The sequence below is a fragment of the Cercospora beticola genome, chromosome 4 (assembly GCF_033473495.1).
Source record: "Cercospora beticola chromosome 4, complete sequence".
Taxonomy (NCBI): Eukaryota; Fungi; Ascomycota; class Dothideomycetes; order Mycosphaerellales; family Mycosphaerellaceae; genus Cercospora; species Cercospora beticola.
Genome location: NC_088938.1, coordinates 2525563 through 2550883, shown reverse-complemented (window position 1 = coordinate 2550883; position 25321 = coordinate 2525563). Strand labels below are relative to the sequence as shown.

General features: G+C 53.4%; 9 protein-coding genes across 9 annotated transcripts; 4 read left to right on the top strand and 5 right to left on the bottom strand.

The window, feature by feature from the left end:
- Window positions 1-141: 141 nt before the first annotated feature.
- On the top strand, window positions 142-1902 carry RHO25_006647 (uncharacterized protein; the record flags this gene model as incomplete). Its single annotated transcript, XM_023597460.2, has 2 exons — window positions 142-148; window positions 209-1902. 2 exons carry the CDS (start codon window positions 142-144, stop codon window positions 1900-1902), a joined length of 1701 nt encoding a protein of 566 aa, XP_023451863.1.
- Window positions 1903-2174: 272 nt separating this feature from the next.
- On the bottom strand, window positions 2175-3308 carry CYS9 (Thioredoxin reductase; the record flags this gene model as incomplete). The annotated part of the gene is made up of 2 exons (XM_023597459.2): window positions 2175-2320; window positions 2384-3308. The coding sequence occupies 2 exons, from the start codon at window positions 3306-3308 to the stop codon at window positions 2175-2177; spliced, it is 1071 nt and encodes a 356-aa protein (XP_023452272.1).
- A 1206-nt stretch (window positions 3309-4514) lies between these two features.
- CYP3 (Peptidyl-prolyl cis-trans isomerase H) lies at window positions 4515-5135 on the top strand (the record flags this gene model as incomplete). Its single annotated transcript, XM_023597458.2, has 2 exons — window positions 4515-4850; window positions 4944-5135. The coding sequence occupies 2 exons, from the start codon at window positions 4515-4517 to the stop codon at window positions 5133-5135; spliced, it is 528 nt and encodes a 175-aa protein (XP_023452271.1).
- Window positions 5136-6122: 987 nt separating this feature from the next.
- On the bottom strand, window positions 6123-7469 carry RHO25_006644 (uncharacterized protein; the record flags this gene model as incomplete). Its single annotated transcript, XM_023597457.2, has 1 exon — window positions 6123-7469. One exon carries the CDS (start codon window positions 7467-7469, stop codon window positions 6123-6125), a length of 1347 nt encoding a protein of 448 aa, XP_023453069.1.
- A 1189-nt stretch (window positions 7470-8658) lies between these two features.
- Window positions 8659-9720, bottom strand: RHO25_006643 (uncharacterized protein; the record flags this gene model as incomplete). Its single annotated transcript, XM_023597456.2, has 1 exon — window positions 8659-9720. One exon carries the CDS (start codon window positions 9718-9720, stop codon window positions 8659-8661), a length of 1062 nt encoding a protein of 353 aa, XP_023452273.2.
- A 642-nt stretch (window positions 9721-10362) lies between these two features.
- RHO25_006642 (uncharacterized protein) lies at window positions 10363-11508 on the top strand (the record flags this gene model as incomplete). The annotated part of the gene is made up of 1 exon (XM_023597455.1): window positions 10363-11508. One exon carries the CDS (start codon window positions 10363-10365, stop codon window positions 11506-11508), a length of 1146 nt encoding a protein of 381 aa, XP_023452275.1.
- A 253-nt stretch (window positions 11509-11761) lies between these two features.
- On the bottom strand, window positions 11762-12719 carry RHO25_006641 (uncharacterized protein; the record flags this gene model as incomplete). Its single annotated transcript, XM_023597454.2, has 4 exons — window positions 11762-11973; window positions 12043-12473; window positions 12531-12629; window positions 12709-12719. The coding sequence occupies 4 exons, from the start codon at window positions 12717-12719 to the stop codon at window positions 11762-11764; spliced, it is 753 nt and encodes a 250-aa protein (XP_023452274.2).
- A 1278-nt stretch (window positions 12720-13997) lies between these two features.
- RHO25_006640 (uncharacterized protein) lies at window positions 13998-21450 on the bottom strand (the record flags this gene model as incomplete). Its single annotated transcript, XM_065602815.1, has 3 exons — window positions 13998-14125; window positions 14320-20755; window positions 21211-21450. The coding sequence occupies 3 exons, from the start codon at window positions 21448-21450 to the stop codon at window positions 13998-14000; spliced, it is 6804 nt and encodes a 2267-aa protein (XP_065458887.1).
- A 2003-nt stretch (window positions 21451-23453) lies between these two features.
- RHO25_006639 (uncharacterized protein) lies at window positions 23454-25286 on the top strand (the record flags this gene model as incomplete). Its single annotated transcript, XM_023597452.2, has 1 exon — window positions 23454-25286. The coding sequence occupies one exon, from the start codon at window positions 23454-23456 to the stop codon at window positions 25284-25286; it is 1833 nt and encodes a 610-aa protein (XP_023452277.1).
- Window positions 25287-25321: the final 35 nt, after the last annotated feature.

Genomic DNA, 25321 nt, shown 5'->3' with positions numbered 1-25321 from the left:
GACCTTCACCCGACTGTTGAAGGTGCATGCCAAACATCAATGTCACTTTCGAACCACTACTCCTGGCGTGCTCTACAAATCGGCTATTTTGATCAACAGGATCGGAGACATAGACTCGCCGGCCAGAGGGGCTCGTACAAGATGCTAGGTGAGTACGATGCAGCCTATGCTGTCAGCATGTCGGCCACTAACACTTCTTCACCTATAGGGGACGCAATCCTAGATCTCCTCATTCCCTCACTAATTCTCCTCCATTTGGTCTTGGCTCCGTACACCAAAGTTGAAGAATCGTTCAATATCCAAGCAGCCCACGATATTCTCATTCATGGAATACCATTCGGCAACACAACTTCCTCCTTGGCTGCCAACTACGATCATGTAGCCTTCCCAGGCTCCGTGCCTCGAACATTTGTTGGAGCAGCGGTCCTTGCAGGCCTCGCAGGCCCGTTCAGGAGGTTCTTCACCTCCAAGACATCTCTCCAATTACTCGTTCGAGCAATCCTTGGCCTCGGAAATGCTGCCGGTCTGCATTTTGTCAAAGGCGCTGTCGACACCGCGTTTGGCAAAACTGCAGGGAGGTGGTACATCCTCCTCCAAGCTAGCCAATTTCATGTCATATTCTACGCTTCTCGGACCTTGCCCAACATGTTCGCATTCATCCTGACGAATTTGGCGTTGCGCAATTTGATTCTCGCCAAAGCCGTGGCGTGGAAGACGGAACGAAGTTCGAAGAGGAGGCGACTGGCATTGTACCTGCTTACTCTTGCTGGAGTGCTCTTTCGATCTGAAGTTGCGATTTTGCTGGCTGCTGAGACGATGTATCTGCTCTACCAACAGAAGATCTCCTTGAAGAAGGAGATTGTCCCTGCGGGCATAGCTGGTCTGACTTTGGGCCTCCTCACGACTGTCACGATCGATTCCTTCTTCTGGCAACAATGGCCGCTCTGGCCTGAATGGGCGGGCTTCTATTACAACACCATCCTGGGCAAATCCTCCGAATGGGGCACAAGCCCGATACACTTCTACTTCCTCAACGCCCTGCCACGATTGCTCCTGAACCCAATTACCTACCTTCTCCTCATTCCGCTCTCGATTGCCAACTCGCCTGTCAGCAGAGACGTCTTCATCCCTCAAACCGCCTTCATCGCCCTCTACAGCCTTCTTCCACACAAAGAATGGCGCTTCATAATCTACACCATTCCGGCTCTTACCGCAATCGCCTCCAGCAGCGCAAGTCATATCTGGACCCGTCGCGCCAAATCCACTCTCTACAGCCTCGGCTCCCTCCTACTACTCTTAACAACACTCCTCTCCTTCCTCACTAGCCTCGGAAGCCTCTACATCAGCACTCTCAACTACCCCGGCGGCCAAGCCCTCTGGCTCCTCCACCGCCTCGAACCCGAATATCGCGTCCCCTACAAAATCCATCTCGGAAACCTCGCAACTCAGACCGGTATCACAAAATTCCAACAAACTCGTCGAACATGGAAATACGATAAATCAGACAACCAAACTGCTCTCCTCGAACCCGAGTTCTGGCTCCAATTCGAATACGCATTAGCTGAGAATCCTGCTCGCGTCATCGGGCCCTGGCAACGCTATGCTACAGTTTCGAAGTTTGCGGGCATTACGTTTGATCCAGACGAAGAGGAGCTTTTGCCTCTCACGCCTGTGTTTGGAGATTGGGGACATACGGTTCAAGAGTACTACGTCAACGCTGTGAATATTTTGAGGAAATTTGTTCCGGGGCAAAAATGGCCGGGGATCAAGATGAAGGAGAGCGTGTATATTTTGTGGAGAGAGCCGCCGCCGTTGAAGAGAGAAGATCCGGCTGTGGCGAAGATTAAGGAGGAAGCTGACCGGGTTGCAGCGGCGGCGAAGGCTAAAGCTGTTAAATCTTGAGTGGCAGTAGAACGGCACGGCATCTGTAGTTGTAGTTGCAAAACAAAAAATGCACATCAGTCTGTACCCGTCAAATGACGATGCGATTGTTTTGTTCACAATAGTGGCAGGTTGCAGATGAAGAATTCAACTCAATTGCCATGGCGGGTATAAACGATCTTCTATGGTGACAATGTCATGGTTCTATCATCTTCAAGAGACTGGTGTCTGCCCTTGCAGCCTATGCAACAGCCGCTTATCTCCAGGGCTTTATCGAAAGATCAGAATTTCGCTCACAGCAAAGGATTTTGGCGATATTCTGGTGCCTCGCCGTTCGACACGGGAGCCTTGGCACCATTATCGGCCTCTGGGCCACCTTCAGCAAGATCGTGCTCAGCGAGGAATTTCTCCGCTTCAAGAGCAGCCATGCATCCAGAGCCTACAAATTCATCAAATGTCAGTAAAAACTGATGCAATTTCAATACAAGGGGTCTGAACTCACCAGCCGAAGTCACAGCTTGCCGGTACTTCTTGTCCTGCACATCACCGGCAGCAAAGACACCTGGAACATTCGTCTCTGTTGTTCCGGGTGTGGTGATGAGATATCCATCCTCGTCCATCTTCAATTGTCCCTTGAACAAATGCGTTGCGGGATCGTGACCCACGGCATAAAACAGCCCATTGGCTGGGATTTCCTCCTGCTCACCAGTCTTATTGTTCTTGATCACCATGCTCTGCATCAACCCTCTTGGCCCCTCTTCGCCTTTAATTTCTACACCCTGCGTGTTCCATTTGATCTCCACTTTAGGGTGCTCCTTCAGCCGGCGAGCGTTGGCTTTGCTCGCACGGAGTTCGTCCCTGCGGACGAGCACAGTCACTTTGCTCGCTTTCTTGGTCAAGTAGAGCGATTCCTCGACAGCACTGTCACCGCCTCCGATCACAACCAGAGGCTTCTCGCGGAAGATAGGGAGGGATCCGTCGCAGACTGCGCAGGCAGAGACACCATTGCCCCAGAACTTCTCCTCACCAGGAAGGTCTAGACGGCGGGCCTTAGCACCGGTGGCAATGATTATCGTGTCAGCAGTGTGCGTCTCAGGCTCGAGTGTCTCTTCGTCACCCATTGGGTGTAGCCAGAACTTGAAGGGACGCGAGCTAAAGTCGACCTTTCCGACAGTTTGGCTGACAATTGTGGTACCGCATTCTTCGCTCTGAGCGCGCATGTTGTCCATGAGTGTGGTTCCTTTGATCATTTTGAAGCCAGGGAAGTTTTCGACTTCATCCGTTGTCGTGAGCTGGCCACCAGCCGCGATTCCCAAAGCGAGAAAGCCTTCATAGAGGACAGGCTGGAGGTCGGCGCGGGCGGCATAAATGGCAGCAGTGTGGCCTGCTGGGCCGGAGCCGATAATGACAACTTTGGAGTGTGTCATCCTGGAGGCGGTTTGCGAGAGGATCGGAGAGGTGGGAGCGGAGGGTGAGGGCTTGTAGAAAGCACCTGCTGCAGCAACGGGCAGGCTAATGGCAGAGCGGAGAGGGCGAGAGCCTGCGCGGCGAAAGGCGGAGGAGAACACTTTGGCGACTGGGAGTGGTGGTGTTGTAGAAGAGGAGGAGATGGAGAGGAGGGGTGGAAGGAGGACTCGAAGGTGCCAATGGAGTTGATAAGCAACGTCAGACTCGCATGAGCAACAACCTGGACGCGTCGCAGTCGGTGACGATCAGATTATCAGATCAAATGGCACGATGGGAGATTTTCGGTTTGGAGGTGTTGCAGTAAAAAAGCGTTGCATATGACAAAACCATGTCCCACTTCACGCTGCGAGCCCGGAGGTGCGGCGAAGTGGGCTGATGGCCGCATTTCAAATCGTCCCAACTTCTTCTTTCTTCGCTCTTCTTCATCGCAGCCATACTCCATCGGGCACCTCCACCGACGCTGACTCTGCTAGATTGACACAGTATCTCGTATTGCGTATCATAGCTGGAGCCAGGTCCGTCGATGCCAGTGGCGATAGACAAGTGCCTCGGACGTTGGAGAGCTGCTTCCATCTTGCACAAATCCATCAATTGTGCAGCATACAGCGCCAGTAACAGCTGAACAGCTCTCGATACCTGACTGCAGTGCCTCAAAGATCTTGCCGGCGACGTCTCCCGCAGATAGGAAGTTCAGACCTGCCATTGACACGATCATACAATGCACGAGAAGTGCATCAGCTGGTCAGCAGCCTACGCACAATTGATGGTAACCGGATCTGCCAGCAGAGTCCTTGCACATATATTGCTATCAGCCTGCTCGGCTGGTATTTGTATGAGTTCATGCCAACTGTGCTTCATCGTACGTTCAAATCTGCGGTCATCCCGTAGATGATTCGGTCTTTCTCTCATTGCGTGACAAGAATGCCCGATGTTGCCAGCGAGGTCCAAGATCTAATCCGTTCGCTGAAAATGACAGGTCATATTGATCATGGTCAGTAGTGAGTACGAGTTTCGATCACTTCGCATTCGAACTTTCGTTGTGCATCTTCACATGCGCCTTCCATGCTGCCACGCGCACCCCACTTCCCGCTCTTCGACATCCAAACTTCATCTCTCTATCACTGCATCAAACACCCAAACATCTACATTCTCCAGCAACATAAGACATGGCCGCTCCCAATGGAAACCCCATCACCTTCTTCGATGTCACGCTCGGAGGCGAGCCTTTAGGCCGCATCAAGATGGAACTCTTCGCCGACGTTGTCCCCCGCACCGCTGAAAACTTCCGCCAATTCTGCACGGGCGAGACTAAAGATCACCTGGGCAAACCGCTGGGCTACAAAGGCAGCAAGTTCCACCGCGTCATCAAAGATTTCATGTTGCAAGGCGGAGACTTCAAGAATGGAAATGGCACAGGAAGTGCGACTATCTATGGAACCGATAAGTTTGCCGATGAGAATTTTGATAGGAAGCATGACGGACCAGGCATTCTGAGTATGGCGGTATGTTTTCTCCCTCCATTCAGTTCTCTGCTCAGCCCCCTCCCACTCTTGTTTGCTATGATCTAAAAATTTAGGTACTGACAATATCTGCAGAATTCTGGACCTAACACGAACGGAAGCCAATTTTTCATCACGACTGTCGCAACGCCACATTTGAATGGCAAGCACGTTGTCTTTGGCAAAGTCGTCGACGGCATGGATGTTGTGAGGAAGATTGAGAATGTGCGAACCAAGAGTGATGCTCCCGTGCAGGCTGTCGTTATTTCCCAATGCGGGGAGATGTGAGGACGCTCACGTTCGAAGTCAGAACACACTGGTTTAGCGTCACGACCTTGATGGAAGTTCAAATATACCGGCTGCCCAGTGATGCATAACCTGCGGCACACTTAAGAACAACAGAGCTCACAGATGACCGTGGTAACGATCTATTGAGAGCTGCGGGTGGCTATCAACTACCAGGCTGCGTTAGCATATAAGGTCCAACTGCCCTGCATGCTTACCGCGAACGAGATTCGATGATGAGTATTCAAGGCTGGGCTACCATGTCCCTCGTCTTGCTGCATATTCTAGCAATAAAGGAAGACGTTCATACACGAGAACGACCTAACGTAGACGAAAAGCCGAGACCATCCAAGCGGAGATTTGTCGTTGACTGGACACTGAAAATGAGTATCGGAGCTGGTCATCTGATTGTGATATAGTCTCCAGAAACTCAAAATTACCAATTAGTAAAATGGGAGAAGGCGGACATGAATACTCACCGAAACCGATCTTCTCATTTGCTACAACGTCTTCCCTATGATCCCGCTACAGAAAAGGAGATACAAGAGGACGTTGGTGCCAGCTCAGACGATGCAATCTCAAAACGCTTCTTCTCATGTATCACGCTACTATATTTCCCTTTGCTGCTTGCCAAGCACGCTCATAAAAACAACCAGAAAACAATAGACAACAATTTCTTCTCATAACGCCGCGCTCTCGATCGTGATACAGTAGCAGTGGCGGCAGCAATAGTAACAGTGGCCAAGACTCAATCCTGCCCGCCACCCCGCAAGACGAGCGCATACCTCGCCTGCTCCGTCGCTATATTCATCGCACATCATATCTCCAAAAATTCCATCAAGCATCAAGCACATCTCTGCAAATCCAAAGTCCACCAAGAAATCAAAACAATGGAGGCACTCGGAATCGTTCCATCCCGAGTGTCACGCTTCCACCATCCTCATCTCACAGGTCCTTCTTTCCACCGCTTGCTTATCGTCCGCACGCCCTCTAATCTCCAAAAACGCTCGCGCATCCCCAATGCTGCTCAATGCCGTACTCCCCGGGAGCCTTCCACGTATCGTCCTCATATGACAAGAATACACTCTTGCCGCCCACCTTCCCCATGATACTCTCGATTGCCTCCTTCTGCTCCTTCTCACCGGGAACTGCTACACCATTCGCCTGTCCCTGGCTCGGCCAGCCGGTCTCCAAATTGTAGGCCTCCTTTGATCCGCCGCAGCACGCGGCCAGATCTTTGAGCTGCTGTGCCACGAGTTCACCGGCTTGGGAAGCTGAGTATTGGCCGTTGAAGAAGGGGTGCAAGTTCCCGCCTACGACATCAATGACCGGGCACAGGGTAGCGGAGTTGGCTTGCATCACATTCAGAGGCTCAGTCGTGGTTATTGGACCATTGTACCCGGCGGATTTGAATTGAGGTTTGATGTCGGTGAGGAAGGAGGCCATGTCCTGAGCGGCGACGGCACCACTGAAAATGGCTTCGTTGCCTGCGACTACCATGACGACCATAGACCAGTTGTTGCCATTCTTGCCCCAGTCCATCAGGTCCTGAGCTTGCTCGTGTGCGGCGCCGAGACCTTTGGTGTCGATGAAGATGCCAAGGATGATGGACATGCCATTGGCTTTGCAGGCTGCGCCGACATTTTCTGGGCCGCTGCAGTCGGTTGCGTAGAGACGCACTGTGTTGAAACCCTTAGACTTGATTTTGGAGATGTCCGAGTTGACTTCGCCCGCGGATTTGCAGCCTCCATCTGCGCGGTAAGGCGTGTAGGTCATGGCCCATTGATTGCCATTGGGCTGAATGCCGCCGGAATTGGAAGGCTTGTCGGTGCTGGATTGTGGAGCAGGGGCGGGCTTGGGTTGGTCTTGTTGTTGGGGTGGGCTGTGTGCCGGTGGGGCTGGCTGTTTAGGAGGGGCATTGTCAGACGGACCAGATGGTGTTTTCGGTGCCTCTGGAGCAGCAGGCTTTGGTGGGCTGTATGGCTTTGGAGCTGGAGCTGGAGCTGGTTGGGAAGGCTTTGCTTCTACGGAGGTCGAGCTGCTAGATGGCTTGTGTGGGTTGTACAGTGTTGCCTCGCCATACCAGGTTGTGGTATACGTTGAACAACCGCAAGTCGTGGCATTTGGCTGCAACTCTGCTGGAATTTCGTACTTGGGCGCCGCCTCCTTGGGGGTTGAGGGCTGGTACTGGGCCGGAGAATTATATTTGGGCGGCTGCTCAGCATTATTTCTACGGTGAAGATGGCCGTGACCATGGGCTTGATGTTGCACATTCCCAGCCGAAACCGAGGCCAGCAGTCCAGACGCCAAGAGCGCCGCCACAGTGAGATAGACCATGGTGCTGGAACGTGGTGACCGCCGCTAAATGAGTGAAGCGGACAGCCAAATAGCGAGTGACTACGGATGGGGCGGTGGTGGTGGGCGGCGACGGCGTGGTGGAAGCTCACCGCGCGCGTGTGGGGAGAAATGAGGCCTACCTATACTTTGGCAGGCATACTGCCCCTACCAGGCTCCACGGCTGGGCCTTCACAACGCTCACATGGCGGTTGTTGTTGGCAGTTCAGGCCGGTCATCATAGTTTGATTTGCTGCGCCAAAAGAGCAAGTTAGAGTCGCCAAAATTGGCAGGGAGTTCTTCCCGTACGGCGGGCCGCCCGTCGAACACCCCGGACCTTTTCGCGCGCAATGTCCGACATCCCGCTCCATTGGACTCGCTTCCACACTCTATCAACCGCCAGTCCTCCTTTGGGTCACCTTCTGCGCCGCTGAGGTCGACGCAGGTGGGACGCAGGATCACGATGTGGATGTCGGTAAAGCACACGAGGTCGTCACGGAAGAGTTGCGGGACGAGCAACAACAAGAACAGAAGAACAGGAGAGCATCAAGATAAGCAACGCTTCACTCTCCGTGGCTTCACTGCAATGACCACGTTCTAGACCAGTCGTGGCACAAGCATAACATTCATTGCGCGGCGACAAGGCTGCGGTACCTGGACATATTATCCCAAGTTTCCGTGAACAGGCTGTTATCGCTGCGCATATCCTCATGTCCCTGGGATATCCCGGGTTTCGAATCTTTCCCCAATGTCCGGGAACTGAATCTATCAACAATGTCGTACATTGCACGTGGAAGTGGTTGTCTTCAAGGCTTTATCTTGAGCTTGTCTCTAGCCAAGTTACAGCTGCCGTAGCGCGTGACAAGCGACGACCTCAGTCCGGATAACGCACTTCAATCCGTGGCCAGCGCATGATAGGGCCTGGATATTGGCTTGCTCCTGCTGCGCGATTTCTGGCCAAGAGGTACTGGAGCCGAGTCAAGAAGTGCGAGGTCAATTACTTCCTTAACGATGACTGGAGCCATGCGCTTTGGGGTCCCAACAATGTACGACATTGTTGCGAAGCACAAGGATCACGCCAATGTGATCATTGAAGCCACCCAACATTCTGCGGTTGAGAAGCCCGACGGAAAGAGCAAATGTGAGGCGAAATTGACTCATATTCATCTTACAGGTGGGATAGTCTGCGTATTCATTCGTGATGAATGCTAAGAACCAGCTTTCCAACAACCTTACCTTCCCACAAGTATCGTATCGCCTGCTCGGCCTCCTCGAACTGCCTAACATCATCAATGATGTCGTCAAACCGAATTCTTGTCGCTTCCAGTGCCGCAACAAGCTCCTCCATGTCGATCCGGGACCCCGCGTTGATGCCTCTGAGGTTCACTCTCCGATCGATAAGCAACGACAGCATCTCATTCGGGATATCCTTCTTGCCACTCAGGTATCCCACTGAACTTATCGTTCCCCCTCTCCTCGTACACTTCAAGCTCGGCACGATACTGGTGGCACCTCCAATCTCGATGACCAAATCCACTCCAACGCCATTCGTAAACCGAAGGACCTCCTCGTGCCAATTCTCATTGGTTTTGTAGTTTACTGTCATCAACTCAGGCTCTTTGTACCTCGCGGCGATAGTCTTGAGCTTCTCGTCGCTAGAAGAGGTCAAGATGACTTTCATTCCCGCAGCTCTAGCCAGCTTTAGGGCAACCATGCTGACACCCCCAGTTCCTTGAATGAGCACGCTGCTGCCAATGCCGAAGCCCTGGAGTGCTGCCCAGGCTGTCGTCCCAGCGCAGGGGATAATCGATGCTTCGGTCCAATCCAAGTACTCTGGCAGCCGGACCACGACCTCTTCGTCGAAGACTATAAAATCGGCTAAGACACCGTCTTCATCTGCGGCAAGCCATGAGCGGCCAGCTTCCCTCCCCGTCAAGTTCTTTGTGTCGATGATTGGTGCTACGCGGTCACCAACCTGGAATTTCGTGACTCGCTGCCCAACTGCAACAACTTCGCCTGCCGCATCATTGCAAAGAATTCCGTGAGGGATCACGGGCCAGGGATTGCCGCCATTGGCAATGTTTGCATCGCGGTAGTTGAGCGACACGGCATGGACCTTGATCAAGACCGCGTTCGGTGTCAGCGGGGATGGGAGATCTTCTGTCACCAACTGAACTTTCGAAGTGCCCGGTGTGTAGTCATCTGTCCGGCGAAAAGCTTTGCGGGTGATTGGGGATGACCTGAGCGAGGGCATGTCGAACGCAACGGGGAAAGCAATTGTCATGCGGCCCGCTGCTGGGGCTTGTCGCATCATATATGGCCGCCATCGACTTATGAGATGTAGCACAGTTTGTCAGCTTGTGGAGTTTGTCAGCTAAAGTGCAGTCGTGATTGGACACTTTGAGGTCAATGTCAGGTTCGGAAGCACTTTCTCAAACTGGTAATTTTCCGGATCATAGCAGCAAGAGGGAACAGCTCGTGCCTGCATGTTTCCCGAATGCTCTTGCGGAGGATGTTAACGAGGTGAATGGGTATCCACAGCATCGAAATGTCCACTACTTGCGACTGTGTATTGTGGCACTTTGCTCTGTGTATTTTGTCAGAGCCACCGTGGTCTTTCTCAACTCCATCATCTCAGCGGTCGTTTCTTCTCCATCAACAGCGGCAATCAACGTGCCTAATCATCGACTGAGGCGTAGCTGGTACTGGTAACATGCATAGAAACAGCCAGATGCAGCTTTATCAAGGCCCGCTCAACATCCCGCCATGACCACAGTACAGGCAAAAATTGACCTCGGCTCAACTTTCTTGCAGTCCGCATTCTACTGCAAAATGAAGCTCTTCCTTGTGTCTTGAAGACTGTCACCTCGAGCCATCGTGTTACGACATAGCAAGAATGAGTTCCACAAAAGCGAATGTTCACAACTGGCTCAGCCATCCACATAACCAGTGGGCTTTCACACACATCGATGAGATCCTATCAACCGCCGTTGTACAAAAGCCACAGATACCTTCGAACCCACAGCGAGGCTCTCTAGACCTGTCTGGCTTCAAACTCGATCATGGCGGGGATAAAATCGATTTCAAAACATATCTTACGGAAACTAGTACAGATGGTTTAATGATATTTCAACATGGCAAAGTCCTTTACGAGGAATACTTCAACGGAAACACTAAAGAATCCAAACATATTCTCATGTCCTTGACGAAATCAATCACGGGACTCTTAGTCGGAATCGTACAATCACAAGGCAAGCTATCTGTCTCCGACCCAGTCACGAAATATGTGCCGGAGGTCTCAAACACAATCTGGAAAGATGTAACCATTCAGCAATGCCTCGATATGCGAGTCGGCGCAAGATACGTGGACGGTCAACACGAATATCGCGCGGCTACTGGTTGGAACCCCAAGCTCGGCGGCGAGAAATACAACACTCTGAAAGAGTTTCTGGCAGGTTTTGTGCCGCAAGAAATCATCGATGATTCATTCGAATACATCTCGGCCAATACGGATTTACTCGGTTGGGTTCTCGAGCGAGCGACTGGAAAGCCGTATCCCCAGATCTTACAAGAACTTTTGTGGCAACCTATGGGCGCTGAAAGCGACGCTCTCCTCACAGTAGATTCAGAAGGTTTCGCTCGTGCGGCTGGCGGACTATGCGCCACTTTACCAGATGTCGCACGCTTAGCACAGCTCATATTGAACGACGGCAAGAATGCGGACGGTGCACAAATTGTGCCAGCTGAGTGGATCGAAGATGTCTTGCATGAAGGCTCGCAAGATGCATGGCAGAGAGGTCGTTTTGCGAAAGCTTTTAATCCATTCTACGAGAGCCTGGCTTATCGATCGTGCTGCTATGCAGACGAGAACAGTGAAGTTATCATGGGGTGGGGCCTGTTTGGACAGCATTTTGCAGTCGACAAAAGAAATGGCATCGTACTGGTGACGACTGCCAGTCAGAAGGATGCACTTGGATTTGACAAGATTGGGATGACTGTGGGGGCGTTCAAGGAGATCCAAAGAATCTTGACAAGTGGGTAGTGCCCTGCTTGGCTAGCTACAGGGCACATCTTGTGCAGCTGTGCAACATGCACTGTGGCATTGATGGCTCGTCGTGCAGATGAGCACGAAGCTGCGCCCCTGGCTGCTCGTAACTCAACCTAAGATGGCGCTCCCAGCCTCACTACTTTCTCAGCAAGACAGCGATCATGAGCTCGTCACCCCAGCAGCAGGAAAAGCACTTGCAAAGCTTTTGCCAATTCCGCCGGTGCGTTCTTGCTCAACTTGCCATGATTCATTCCCATCTCTTCCACCGCAAATTACCATAAAGCACTCGCATCCTCTGGCCCTGAAGAGCCGTGAAGTGCATGTCGCACACATCTTTCCCGTAATTCATGTAATTACTGATGTCGTCGTATCCAACATGGTCTGGGCAGCTGTTGACGGCCGCAGTACAATCGCCTCGATAAACGTGGTTTCCCACTGTCGTGTCATCGACGTAGTCACCTTTCACCGCCCCATCGAGTCAGCACCGTACCTCATATCGAGATGGGCGAAAGAATTGTGATCACTTACCTGGCCCATCACAGCTACACGGACCGTCTCCACAGCCCGTCCCAAAGGTATGATATAAACCCAACCAGTGGCCCATCTCGTGCACAAGAGTTTTACCTTGGTCAAATCCTTCCTTGGATCCTCCTGGCATCGTGCTCGCAAGGAGGATGATCCCATCAGCCCATCTGATAGGCTCCGCTCTGGGATACGTAGCGATGCCGAGCAGCTCTCCTTCATGCATGTGGCTCAAGATGTACACGTTAACGTCGCTATAGCCACCTTTTCGAAGCGCTTTCTTGTATTGCTTCTCATTCGGCGACCAATCGGTTTTGTAGTCGTTAGGATTATCGTGTGCCCAGTTGTAGTTGACCGTGCGGGTCACACCTGCGAGGGTGAACTTGAACTTGGCTCTTCTCAGTGGGGTATACTTCCCATGAGCGAAGCCTGTATTTCTGAGAATCCGTAAGCTCAAACTATTCGTTGGTAACTCATATCGCAAGTTGACTTACAAAACATCCATTTGTTTGGCGAGCATATATGGATGATAGAGCCCATGCTCTTCTGTTGTGGAAGTGATGATATGAAAGTAGACTTTGATTGTAAACAATCTAATTCAGCAAGTCAGCAGCATTTCCAGGTCCGCCAAAATGCTGGCGCTCTACTATCTCCCACCTCTCGAAAACGTACTCTGGCCACATTGGAAGTAGGGAGAGCCCTCCACCTCCAGTTTCATTGTATTTGTTTCGTAGCGCTTGCGGACCCTTGGCACCGCATATTGAAAGGCGCGCAGTCGTACAACACACCAGTAGTCCCAAGATCGTCGAAGTCAGCAAACGCATCTTTGCCTTTGACGCTCCTCAACAATTCCTTCGAAATGCCTGCTGCCCTACGTGGTGAAACAGCCAGCGTGGAGGTTATGTACCTACCCAACATATCACGCGATGCGAGGCAGTGAGAAGCCTTGTGCCCCAGCTGAGCCACGATAGGCGTTCTTCTCCGTGTCAGCCATTGGTAGACACTTCTCGAGACTGTTGGAGGCGCCTTCAGAGGCGTGGTTCTAGGCCTCGATAAGCAGTCACTGTTGGATAACCTATAACCCCACTGTGGTAGACTAAGGCGCCAATGTCCTGGGCAAGTCTCAGCGCTCAGCTGAGTGAAAGTCAGGTGAACTTCAACTGGCAGTGTTTGTGGCGTAGGGCTTTCCTAGTCTTGCTACCGTGAGCTTAGTAACCTCGTTCAAGCCTTGCCGATTGCATACTCGATCACATTAGATGGGACCGAGGAACACACCAGTCTCCAGGCTCCAGATGAGCGTGACATGTTTGCAATAATGCAACACCGCAACAGTGTCTTCCTGATAACGATGGACTGCGACACGGATGAAAGTGCTGTGGTCGCTTCTGACCAACAAAGACCGAGGCGGTGCGACTGTAGAAAGCGCGTACCGAGCCAATGGACTTGACGGGAGATAACTCATTCTAGATGATTTGTTCTGGCGCAGCGGCTGTTCATAGGTTTGCAAGAACGCGATTAGATGCCGAAGTCAGTTCATGAGATCATTGTTGAGTAAAGTAAGAGACCGAGGAAGGAGAAAGAGAGACGACATCGATGCCAAGCCTGTGCCTCAGGCTGCTTCAATGGTAGAGCTGGAAACTCTTGCTCTTGCTCTCTAATCCATCACAGCAGCTGGAAGAACCAACATATGATGAGAATAGTTGAAGTGAAAAGCTCCCATTGCCTTTGCTATGTTACAAGATCCATCTACACAAAAGAAAAGACTGGCCCCTCCCAAGGGCATCGAGCTTTTTGAACAAAAGCCGAATGAAAAAAGATGCGCTGCGCAGTAGTAAAGTACAAGTATGTTGCCGTTTTCTCATCACATCCACATCGTCGTCGAAGATCAAATCCAAAAGCCAAGTCACCCAAGCGCCAAACCTGCTTTCCATCCCACGCGCGAAAACAATCCAAAAAAATGATTACGAGGTCTCAACCCCAATAAGAACTGGCCCTCCAAGCTTTTGCCAATTATCCAACGCCTCTGCTGTTTCGGTCGCGTCGGCGCCTTGCTCGTTTTTGCTGTTGTTGTCTTTCTTCTTCTTATCGTCTAGAAAGGTCGAAAATATGTGGTCAGAGTGCTCACACGAAAGCGGAGGGGAGAAGATGAGGTGAGCAAACAAGTAGAGAAAGCCCTGACACATCGATGCACAATCTCCCTTACCCAAGAGTTGCGAGATGCGAATTACAGGTATGGGGAAGATGTGACGATGTGTCAATGGGCTTTCACACTCATTTACTTACCGCCTCCGAGCAGACCGCCAACGACGGGGATGGAAGAGAGCTTGCTCTTTCCGGATTGCTTCTTCTTGTCCTTGTCGCCGTCGATGAGACCGAATGATGCCAGAAGCTTGTTGATTCCGAGGCCACCGAGGAGACCGTTGACCAAACCACCGAGACCAAGACCGTTGAGCAGTTGTCCGACAAGTCCCAGAACACCGGCGAGAAGGAGACCGACAGCAGCCAAGATCTGGAACAAAGGCTGGGTCATGAGGCCCCACAGTGGGTTGAGCTTCTTCTTGGCGTGAGGCATGTTGTTCAGCTTCTTCTTCGCGTCGTCGATGGTTGTCACAACAGTCGTGGTAAGCTCCTTGAGTGTCTCGGCGAGACGGAACTCTTCTGGAGTGGCCTCTCCAGTGCCAGCACGACCCTTGGCTTGTGCGGCAATCTTTCCATCGGGGTCGAGTCCACGCAAAGAGCCGTTGCATTCTCCAAGGATGCGACCACCTTCCTCGATGAGTGGCTTGACTTGGTTGACAAGCTCCTCCTCGTCGAGCTCCTCCTTTGGAGTACTGTCAGCCTTCTCCATGTGCTCCTTAATTTGCTTGCAGATGGGTTGCATGCGCTCGAGAGTCTGCGTGCAAATGCCGCCCATCTTCTCGGCGATCTGTCGCTCCTCTTCACGCTTGGCTGCTTCGTCAAGCTCTTCCTGAGTTGGACCCTCGTATTCGTCTTCGGCAATGTTTTCGATGAGAGTGACCTCACCAATCTTGTTGCCTTCGACATCAACCACGTTGCCAGCGTCGTCAATCTCTTGACCGACACAGTGTCCGAGGTCGCCTTGCGTGAGCTTGCCCATCAAGTCGCCGTTGTCGTCACGGACTTCTCCCTCCTTGTTGACACGCTTGCCAGACATAGGATTGACGCGACGTTCCTTCTCTTCTGGTTCCCAACGCTCGGCTCGTCCGATTCTGTTGCCGTTCTTGTCGAGAATATCTCCGTCTTCGTCCACGGTGTGGCCGAGGAGCTTCTTGATATCGCCTTCGGTCACACGACCAATGATGTCTCCAGCTTGGGTAGTAATTGTGCCGTCCTTGTTGATGACAAGTTCGTCGAAGCCAGCAAATGGACCTTCTTCGGAGTTCACACCAGTCACGATCTCCGCCTTGCCGATCACGTTGCCAGAGTCGTCCCAGATCTGACCTTCCTTGTCGACCTTCTTTCCGATCATGATGTTTGGGTCGCCTTCAACAACGCGACCGATGATCGATCCGCTGCCATCTACAGCATAGCCAGACTTGTTGATCGTGGTGCCAGCAAGGCGAGAAAGATCTTGTGCCACCTCTTCCTCCTCTTCCCAAGGCTCAGCGTGACCCTTGACGTTGCCGTACTTGTCAATGATATCACCGTCCTCGTCTACGTGGAGTCCGACTAGTCGCTTAGGCTCGCCCTCGACGATTTGGCCGACTCGGTTGCCATCTTGGTCCTCGACGAATCCATCCTTGACTACGCGGAGGCCATCAAGACCAGCGAATGGACCTTCCGGACGAGCGACTCTCTCGTTCTCAGGTAGGACCTCGCATCGGCCTACTACCTTGCCAGTGTCGCCGTAGATGTATCCATTCTCGTCGCATTTGCGGCCGGCCAGCTCAGAGACGTTACCCTCAACAAGGCGGCCGAACGGAATGCCCTTGTCGTCAACAACATAGCCTTGCTTGTTGAGGTACTTACCCTCAAGCGCAGAGTTGTCAACCGGCTGCTCTTCTTCTTCCTCGACTGGTTCGGCGTGACCCTTGGTGTTTCCGAACTTGTCGATAATGTCGCCGTCCTCGTCGACCTTGAGACCTACCAACTTCTTGGCGTTGCCCTCGGTGATGTAGCCGACCACATTGCCGTTTTCGTCCTCTACATTGCCATCTTTGACAACGTGAAGACCCTCCAGACCGGCGAATGGTCCCTCAGGACGAGCAACACGCTCTTCTTCTGGGATGGGCTCGGCGCGGCCGGCTGGCTTGCCGCGATCGTTGTAGATGTAGCCCTGCTCGTCGCATTGACGACCCGCGAGCTCGGAAGCTTGTCCCTCTACGAGACGACCGAAAGGCGTTCCGTTCTGATCCACAACAAGACCTTGCTTGTTCAGGGTGAGACCGTCGAGAATGGAGTAGTCAATGACTTTCTCTTCTTCCTCAACGCGCTCGGCATGGCCCTTGACATTGCCAAACTTGTCGATAATGTCTCCATCTTCGTCGACCTTCATGCCAACAAGCTTCTTGGCATCACCTTCAGTGATCTGGCCGACAGTATTCTCGTCACCATCCTGAACGTAGCCGCCGTCGACAACGTGCAAGCCTTCCAGTCCGGCGAATGCACCCTCGGCCTTCTTCTGGCGCTCATCCTCAGGAAGAGGCTCGCAACGACCAACGACCTTTCCGGTATCGTTGTAAATGTAGCCGTTCTCGTCGCATTTCTTGCCAGCAAGATCCGATGGAGAGCCCTCCACGATCTTGCCAATTGGCATGCCACTGTCGTCAACAACATAGCCAGCTTTGTTCAAGGTCAAGCCATCGAGCACGGAGTAGTCGATTGGTTCCTCGTCAGGCGTTGGCTCAGCATGACCCTTGACGTTGCCGTACTTATCGAGAATGTCTCCATCTTCATCGACAGACAGGCCAACGAGACGCTTGGGGTTTCCTTCGACAATCTCTCCCACGACGTTTCCGTCCTCATCGGCAACCTTCCCGCCTTCGATGACTCGCAAGTCGTCGTAGCCGGCGAAAGGTCCCTCGGGCTTGGCTTCGCGCTCATTCTCAGGAATAAGTTCCACCTTGCCGATGACGGATCCTTTGTCGTTCCAGAACTGGCCTTCCTTGTCGAGTTGGCGTCCAGTGAGCTCCTTGGCGTTGCCCTCGACTAGTCGTGCAACAGGGATTCCTTCGTCGCCAATCACCAAGCCTTGCTTGGTGACAGTCTTGCCCTCGAGGAAGGAGAGATCTGGCTTCTCTTCTTCTTGTTCCTCTTCCTCTTCGGGCACGTAGCGCTCGGCATGTCCAACGACAGAACCCTTCTTGTCAAGAATATCGCCATCCTCATCGACAGCACGGCCGAGAAGCTTGGCCGAGTCGCCCTCTGTAACGTATCCGACGGTGTTGCCCTCGCTGTCTTGTACCCATCCTTCCTCAACGACGCGTAGTCCTTCGAGACCAGCGAAAGGTGCTTCCTCTTCTGCGTCTTCTTGTGGAAGTGTCTTTGCGCGACCGATGACATGGCCCTTGTTGTCCCAGAATTGGCCTTCAGCGTCGGCGGTGATACCAGATTTCGACAGCTTCTTGGCGTCTCCTTCAGTGAGCTCACCAATCACGGCACCATTGTCATCGATGATCTTGCCAGCTTTGTTGACAGACAAGCCTTCGAGGGCGGAGAGAGGTGGGAGTTGGGTGGCGTCTTCGCCATCCTCCTCCTCTCCCTCTTGTTCTGGCTCTTGTCCTTCCTCTTGCTCATCCTCGTTTTCACTCGGAAGAGTGCGTACGGTGCCAATAACCTCGCCCTGCTCGTCCAGGACTTGGCCCTTGGCATCGATCTTCTTGCCGGCGCACTTGTTCACTTCACCAGAAGTAAGTTCGCCAATCTGCTCCCCATCCTCGTTGAGCACTTGGCCCTTCTTGTTCACCTTGAGGCCTTCCAAGATGGACACGGCAGGGGTTTCGGGCTCCTCGACCTTCTGAGGCAGAGTGCGGACGTGGCCAATGACATTGCCGTCTTTGTCGACCACCTCGCCCGTGCCATTGATCTTCTTGCCGGCGCACTTGGAGAGGTCTCCAGCAGTGAGTTCACCAATTGGCTCGCCATCCTCGTTGAGGACTTGTCCCTTCTTGTTGACCTTCAGGCCGTCAAGGATATCCAGCTCGGGCTCTTCGTATTGAGATTCCTGCTCTTCAGCTTGTTCGTCTTCGCCCTCTGGAGCTTCCTCTTCTTCGCCTTCCGCTGGAGCCTCATCTTCACCTTGCTCCTCTTGATCTTCGAGTTCGCCGAGCTCTTCAAGAAGTTCTTTCGTGGCCTGCTCGGCGGCGTCACCAGGGACGACCTTGACATGACCGACAACCTCGCCCTTCTTGTTGAGCACCTCGCCCTTGTCGTTGGCACGGCCTCCGGCAGCTTGAGAAAGGTCGCCATCAGTAAGCTCACCAATCTCCTCGCCTTCGTCATCAAGAATCTTGCCCTTCTTGTTTAGACGCTTGCCGTCGAGGATGCGAAGGTCTTGAAGCTTGCTGGCCTGTTGAAGCTTCTCAGCAGCACCTTCGGCAAGTTCGGTCTTGCCCAAGACGTTGCCTTCCGAATCAACAAGGTTACCCTCTTCATCAATCTTGAGATTCTCGGGATCGATCTCTCCCTCTTCGATCTTCTTCTTGAGGTCTTCGGAGTCATCGGCAATGTTGCCAAGGACATTTCCTTCCTCGTCAACGATTTCACCGGCTTCGTTCAGCTCCTTGCCTTGCAGGGCCTCGATGCCAGGCAGCTGATCCTCGATCTCAGTTGGAACGCCGTCCTCAGCTTTGCCAGCAACGTCATCGGCAGCGCCATCAGCCTCTTCCTGGGCGCTATCGACACGGTCTTCGGCCTCGCCTTGGGCTTCGCCCGCAGCCTGCTGAGCTGGCTCATAGATGCCTTGCTCGACAAGCTCTTCTGCATCTTCGTGAATTTCTGCATTGCCAACGACGTTTCCGTCCTGGTCCACGAACTCGCCTTGATCGTTGAGGACAGCGTTCTGCAGCTTCTCTGGGTCGCCTTCGGTGACTCGGCCGACAGTGTTGCCTTCGCTGTCGTAGATCAATCCGTCGATCTGGCAGGTGAGGCCTTCCAGAATGGACAAAGATGGGAGGTTGTCCTCGACCTCATCCTGAACATCCTCAGCCTGATCTTCAGCTTGATCTTCGAGCTGCCCAAGATAGGTTTGGGCATCCTCAGGCAGCTCTTCGCCGTTCTCGCGAGACTCTTGTAGTTGGCGTTTGATCTCATCTGGCATCAGCTCCACGCGGCCGACCAAGTCCCCATCATCGTCGAGGATTTCTCCGTCGTCGCCGATAGGATAACCAGAAAGATCCTCCGCGTCGCCTTCCGCGAGGCGACCGATGGGATTGCCTTGCTTGTCAAGGACGGTGCCATCCTCTTGAACTTCGAGACCCTTGAGCACATTGAGGTCCACTGGAAGGCCTTCGGGGACTGGGATCTCAGACTTTGCGCCATCGACGGTGTCTTGGGCGTCCTCCGCCCCATCTTCGGCAGTATCTTTGGCATCTTCCGCGGTGTCCTTGGCCTGGTCTGTGGCGCCTTCTGCCGTGTCTTTGGCCTGGTCTGCGGCATCTTCTGCAGTGTCCTTGGCCTCATCCGTGGCACCTTCCGCAGTATCTTTGGCATCTTCGGCGGCATCCTCGGCCTTGTCGGTCGCGTCTTCTGCCGCTTCACCAGCCTTGTCGGTGGCCTGCTTAGCATTATCCTGCACGCCACTTGCAGCGTCCTCGGCATCGTCTGTGGTTTCGCCGGCGACCTTCTGACCTTCCTCAAGACCGCCCTCTGCGGTCTCTTGGGCGTCCTCGGCATCGTCCTGGGCCCCCTTTGCAGTGTTCTTAGCGCCCTTCTTGGCGTCTTGTGGGGCATCTTGTGCTGCAGATTTAGGATCCTTGGAAGCCTTGTTGGCAAGATTCCCTGCCTTGCCGGCAAGGCCTTGGGCGCCACTCAAAAGTCCGCTGCCTTTCTTGCCTTGTTGCTGCTGCTGCGACTGCTTCTGGCCTTGCTGGGAGTCCTCTTGTTCATCGTCGGCTGACTGAATGGTGTCGCCGGCTTTCTCGGTGGCGTCGTCCGCAGTAGACTCAGCTTCGTCCTCTGCCTGCGAAGGGAAGTCTTTAGCCTGTTGCTGGGCGCCAGAAACTGCGTCCTCTTCCTCATCATCATCTTCTTCGTCATCGTCGTCATCTTGGATGGGCTCTGGAGTCTGTTGCTCCAAGCCTTCCTTGGATTGCTGGCCGGCTTGAGAGACCTTGCTCAATGGCTCATCATCGTCATCATCAGTTGCGGAGCTCTGCGCCGCCGACTGGGCTTTGCCGGCCTGGCTTTTGACATCGCCTGCTGTGTTTTCGGCCTGATCCTTGGCTTGGTCGGCCTTCTGGCCAGCTCCTGTTGATTCGGATGTTTCTGTTTCTGGCTTCGCTGACTGGGCAGCTTTTGGAGTGGATGGAGCTTTGCTTGCGGAAGCTTGGCCTTGTCGCTGTGGAGTCTGGCCAGGCTTTCTCTGAAGCTTTGTGGGAGTCTTGGGAACGGAGCCGGACTGCTGCTTTCCTGCGGCGGGAGATGGGGCCATTTCGTAAGAAGACTTGGTGGTGGATGCGGAATTACTTCGTGATTCGTAACGTCGTCGACTAGATGGAGAGGTGCGATTAGGAGTAGGTGGGAAGGAGTAGTACGCGTACTGTTTAGAGTTGCTTGACATGCAAAGGCAACGGCTGTGTAGCAAGGGAGCAAAATGGGAGGGTATGTGGACGTGTGGCTGAGAGAGGTGGGAGGGTAGTTATAGCTATGCAGCTCGCATGTGCTGCGAGAGACAGGGAAAGAGCATGAGGTGTGCTTGACGGAGGTACAGACGCGCTGCCACGGCCGTCAAGATGATATCGAATGATGTCAGATGGGACAGCTCGTCGACATTGAACGGCAGCAGTGCAGGGATGGGAGCTCGCGCCTCGCGTGTGGCCAGTGGAAACACTCCGTCGGGTCGCTCGCAGCGTGTGCCAGGTTTCCAGACTCGATTGACGCCACACGCCGTGATCAGCGGACGCGTCGAGCGAGGCAGCGGATGTGCTTCCTGTTGCGCTCGCCTGATTGTGCGTCTGTCCGTCAGTCCTCCCGTTTGCCTACGCGCCAACCTACCTTCTGCTGCGAGTATGAGGAGCAGACGTCACCCGCCAGCGAGTCTGGAGCAGAGCAGTGGGCCTCAGTCCCCAGCCCACTGATGATCCACGTCGATGGGCCCAGATGTGGTGATGAAGAAGGGCCATGTCCAGTGGGCGACCAAAGGGGCCAGGTGCGCGTGTATTGTGGCTTGGCCCACAATTCCTTGACGAGAGTCGAGATGAGATCCATCAGCGTGGTTGGCGATGTCAGGCGCATCGTCGATGGCTGCACGACGCTGTGTCGCCTGCCGCGAGCCACACATCACGAGCCACAAGTTGGCCGGCGGAGCAGCAAGAGTTGGAAGTGGTGCAGTTGCAGCGCTGCGCAGGCGAGCTCCAGGCAGCGTGGCAGCGTGAACACGACGTGCCTTGGCTTGGATAACTTGGGCGATGATCCTCTGCACACGGTGAAGTGGGAGAAGGTTTGCACTTGCGGCGAGAATAGCTCCAGCCGACCACGTGAAGGCGGCGCGCGCGCGGAAAGGGCAGCCGAGCAGCCTGAAACAACCCATGTCGCAATCGCTGTGCCATGTCGTCAAATGCTCCGCTTCCACCGCTGCGTCCAAGTTTCGCCCATCCAACTTCATCACTGTGCTCATCGCGACGCGACACACGCGGACCATTGGACGTCTTGGGAGTCGCACGGCGTCTTACATCATCTCCGCCCTGCTGTGCGACGCGCGCAACCGATCGAACCACGCGCTCCAAATCGCGACCTTCGAGCAGATCGTCCACACAGCAGCTGTGCATCCCGCCATCCGATATTCAACTGGGGAGATGCGTGATGGAGCTGCGTCGGGCTGTTCGGCACGGAGGCGCTCTTTAGAAGTGACCAGTCTCGTCAAATGCAGGAACAACACTACATGCCGCCGGATTGAAAATACCATCTATCGTTGACTCTTGCTGGAGCCGAGTCCGAGACAACATTGTGTCAAGCGGAGTCAGTGCCGTGTTGCACGACCCGCTGCCGCCTTCGAGGCATGGAGGGCCCTGCATTTCGACATCGTTCGCCAATTCACACCACTCCAGGCCATGACGCGAAGATGCCGTTTGACAGCTGACTTGATCACCCCACGAAGCCTGGACTGCCATCATTGTGCGTGTCCAATGATTGCAAACAGATTTTCCTCCAGAGTCCAATAGAAGACCCAGACCGTCATTTACGCCATGCTGACGAGCACCTCAGGGTATGCCATCTGCTCCAAGTTGAAGGCATGCTCTACTGGCTTTTCCTCGTCCCTGTTGGCTTCGTAGCCAGCAACTCAACTGGCAGCGCAAACATACGAATCGGGCTAGAGTCACCATGCCTCACTGCGACAGCCGTCACTGCTTGCAACAACCGGGCTGCTTATCACGTACCTGCAGACTCCAGATATCCGACGGGTCTAAGCTATTATGCATATGTGAAGAATTCCTCCGTCGGTGCACATTGCAGGACCCATAGGAGCTAATCCCACTCTCCGAATCTGGAGCTTCACTGCGACAAGCAGTTGCACACTAGGAGGGAGGCCAGAGTTCGTTGCTGGACATCTCTTGCCTCGTGTGTAGTCGCCGAGGCCGTTTGCAACACGCCTGCCATCACCATGGCTTGCTTGGATTTCCCAAAAACCGACATGACCTAATTCTCCAAATCACACTATTGTGCTATGGACCATTATGTCTTTGCTTGCAATTCTCAGCACCTAGAACAGGCATTTTGCGATCCATTTAGCCACGCGAGACTGGATCTCGGCGTGGCAGGCAATCTCTGGGACTGCTCCAAATTTGCCGCCCATCTCTTGAAGCTGTTAAATGTGACACAGCACTTATCAGCAGCGTCGTCGCATACACCGAAAACCGGTTATAAAGGCTCGCTGCGGGCACTCCAGCTATTTGTGCATCTTATTTGTCCAGGAAACCACTTTCTGCAAACATCGAAGAGTGGAATCTGACGCTCGACAGACTCCAGTCTCAATGAAACCCGCGGCCTTCGGTGTATGCTGTACCCTCAGCTGCAAGCTAACCGAATCTGTACTCTCCGAAGCGAGTCCCCGAGTAGGAAGTAGCTACAGGAATGTGGCGTCGGAGCTGTCGACCTGTGAGCAGACGTGGGTGCACCATCGCAGCTGACAGCACAGTGACAGTGCCACGGGTGCGTATAGAACCCACGATGCCACCACCTTCCCCGTCGCAGCCGCACAAGGCACTTGTAAGGACACATACCGGGTGCATCGGACCCTCATGGCACGGCGATTACTGGACAAGGTCTTGAAACCTGTGCATCAGTACCATTATCAGCCGCTTACTGCGCCAGCGCACGAGATTCGGGTGCTCATTCTCGAGCCTGGAAGCGGCAGGCAAACTCTACGATGCGCTCTCCAAACGGTTCCTCTGGGAGGCGAGTCCCCGCCGGACTATGAGACAACTTCCTATGTCTGGGGCAACGCAAGCTTGACCGGAGAAGTCTATATCGACGACATGATCCTGGGCATCCCCGTTAGCGCTCAGAAAGTCTTGTTCCGTGCACGTCTACCAGAAAGACCGAGGACTCTGTGGATCGATGCAATATGTATCAATCAAAAGGACAGTGCGGAGCGTAGTCAACAAGTGGCCTTGATGAGTCGCATTTATTCGATGTCAAGATGCAATCTGATATTTCTCAGCGTCGAGAAGCACGGAGCGGCTTCGCTGGTAGCAAATGTAGATGCGATTGTGACAGATTTGGCCAGGAGTACTGACCAATACCGGAAACTATCGGAAATGCTCTTCGACCCTCATAATAACTGGAAGCATACTTCCACCGGAAGTAATCTCTCCCTCGACCGTCAAGCACTGCTAGATTTGTTCACATGCGAATGGTTCTCGCGCCTCTGGGTCGTGCAAGAAGTCGCACTGGCGCCGCAAAATGTTTGTATATATGGGGAAGCTCGAATCCTTTTCATCGACATTCTACGTGCGATTGCCTGGTTCTCGCTGAACTTTCGCACCGAGAGGTGGTTCCCAACCTCTCCACACGTCAATTTTGCCAGACTGGAATTCATGCTGAGATGGGCTGGGGCAGACCGAATATATTCTCTGGACCCAATGATCAGAGTCAAGTCAATCCACATCTTGGAATCGATGCGTTTCTTCAACGCTACGGATGCTCGCGACTACGTCTTTGGCACACTGGGCATACACGACAAATTATCGGGTGCCGTGTCGTCGATGCTGACGCCGGATTATTCAGTCTTATACCCCGAGGTATACGAGCGTGCCGCTCTGGCTGCCATCACGTCTGACAAAAGTCTAGCCGGCCTCGGGCTGGCTGGGTACAGGTCCGGACACATTGACGAACTCCCATCCTGGGTCCCGCGCTTCAACAAGCCCATCAACAAGGCACACGACCCCAACCCTTTGAGTCCACTCGGGACATCCGCTGATGGCGGAAGACCACTCCAACTGCACAATACTGGCAACTCCAACGGCGTCCTCACTGTAAGCGGACTTCTTCTCCCTGGCCCAGTCTCTCAAGTCGTTTCCTCCCTCCGACAAGAAAGCAGCCTCTTCGACTTCATCACATTCATATCATCCAGCCTGTCCATCGCGCACGAGTCATCTCTCTCTACACAATTCAATCCGACCACCGCCGCCATCGACACCGACACAGCCGTTGCAACCACCTTCCAAGCCGGCGTCCACCTCGACGGCACCAGAGCCGCCTCTGACCCCTCAAAAAGCATCCTCGGCCTTCAACACTTCCTCTCCTACCTCATAACAAACCGCAAATTCCCCTGGGACGCAGACGCCGACCCTATCGCAGTACAATACTACCGCTCTATGATCAACGCATGCTATCATCGGAATTTCTTCTCTACAGACACTGGACACATAGGACTCGGACCCAAGAATATTAGTCCATGTGACAAAGTAACAATTCTTTACGGAGGAACATTCCCCGTCATTTTGAGACCGTCTGAAAAGTACTCCGGAGATTATGAAGTTGTTGGTGTGGCGTATGTTCATGGGCTCATGGCAGGTGAAGCGTTGGAAAGTGATAGTGGAGGAGAAGAGGTCATCTTTCGATTGAGATGAGAGAATTAACTTCGTTAGTGTTTTTGTCACATCTC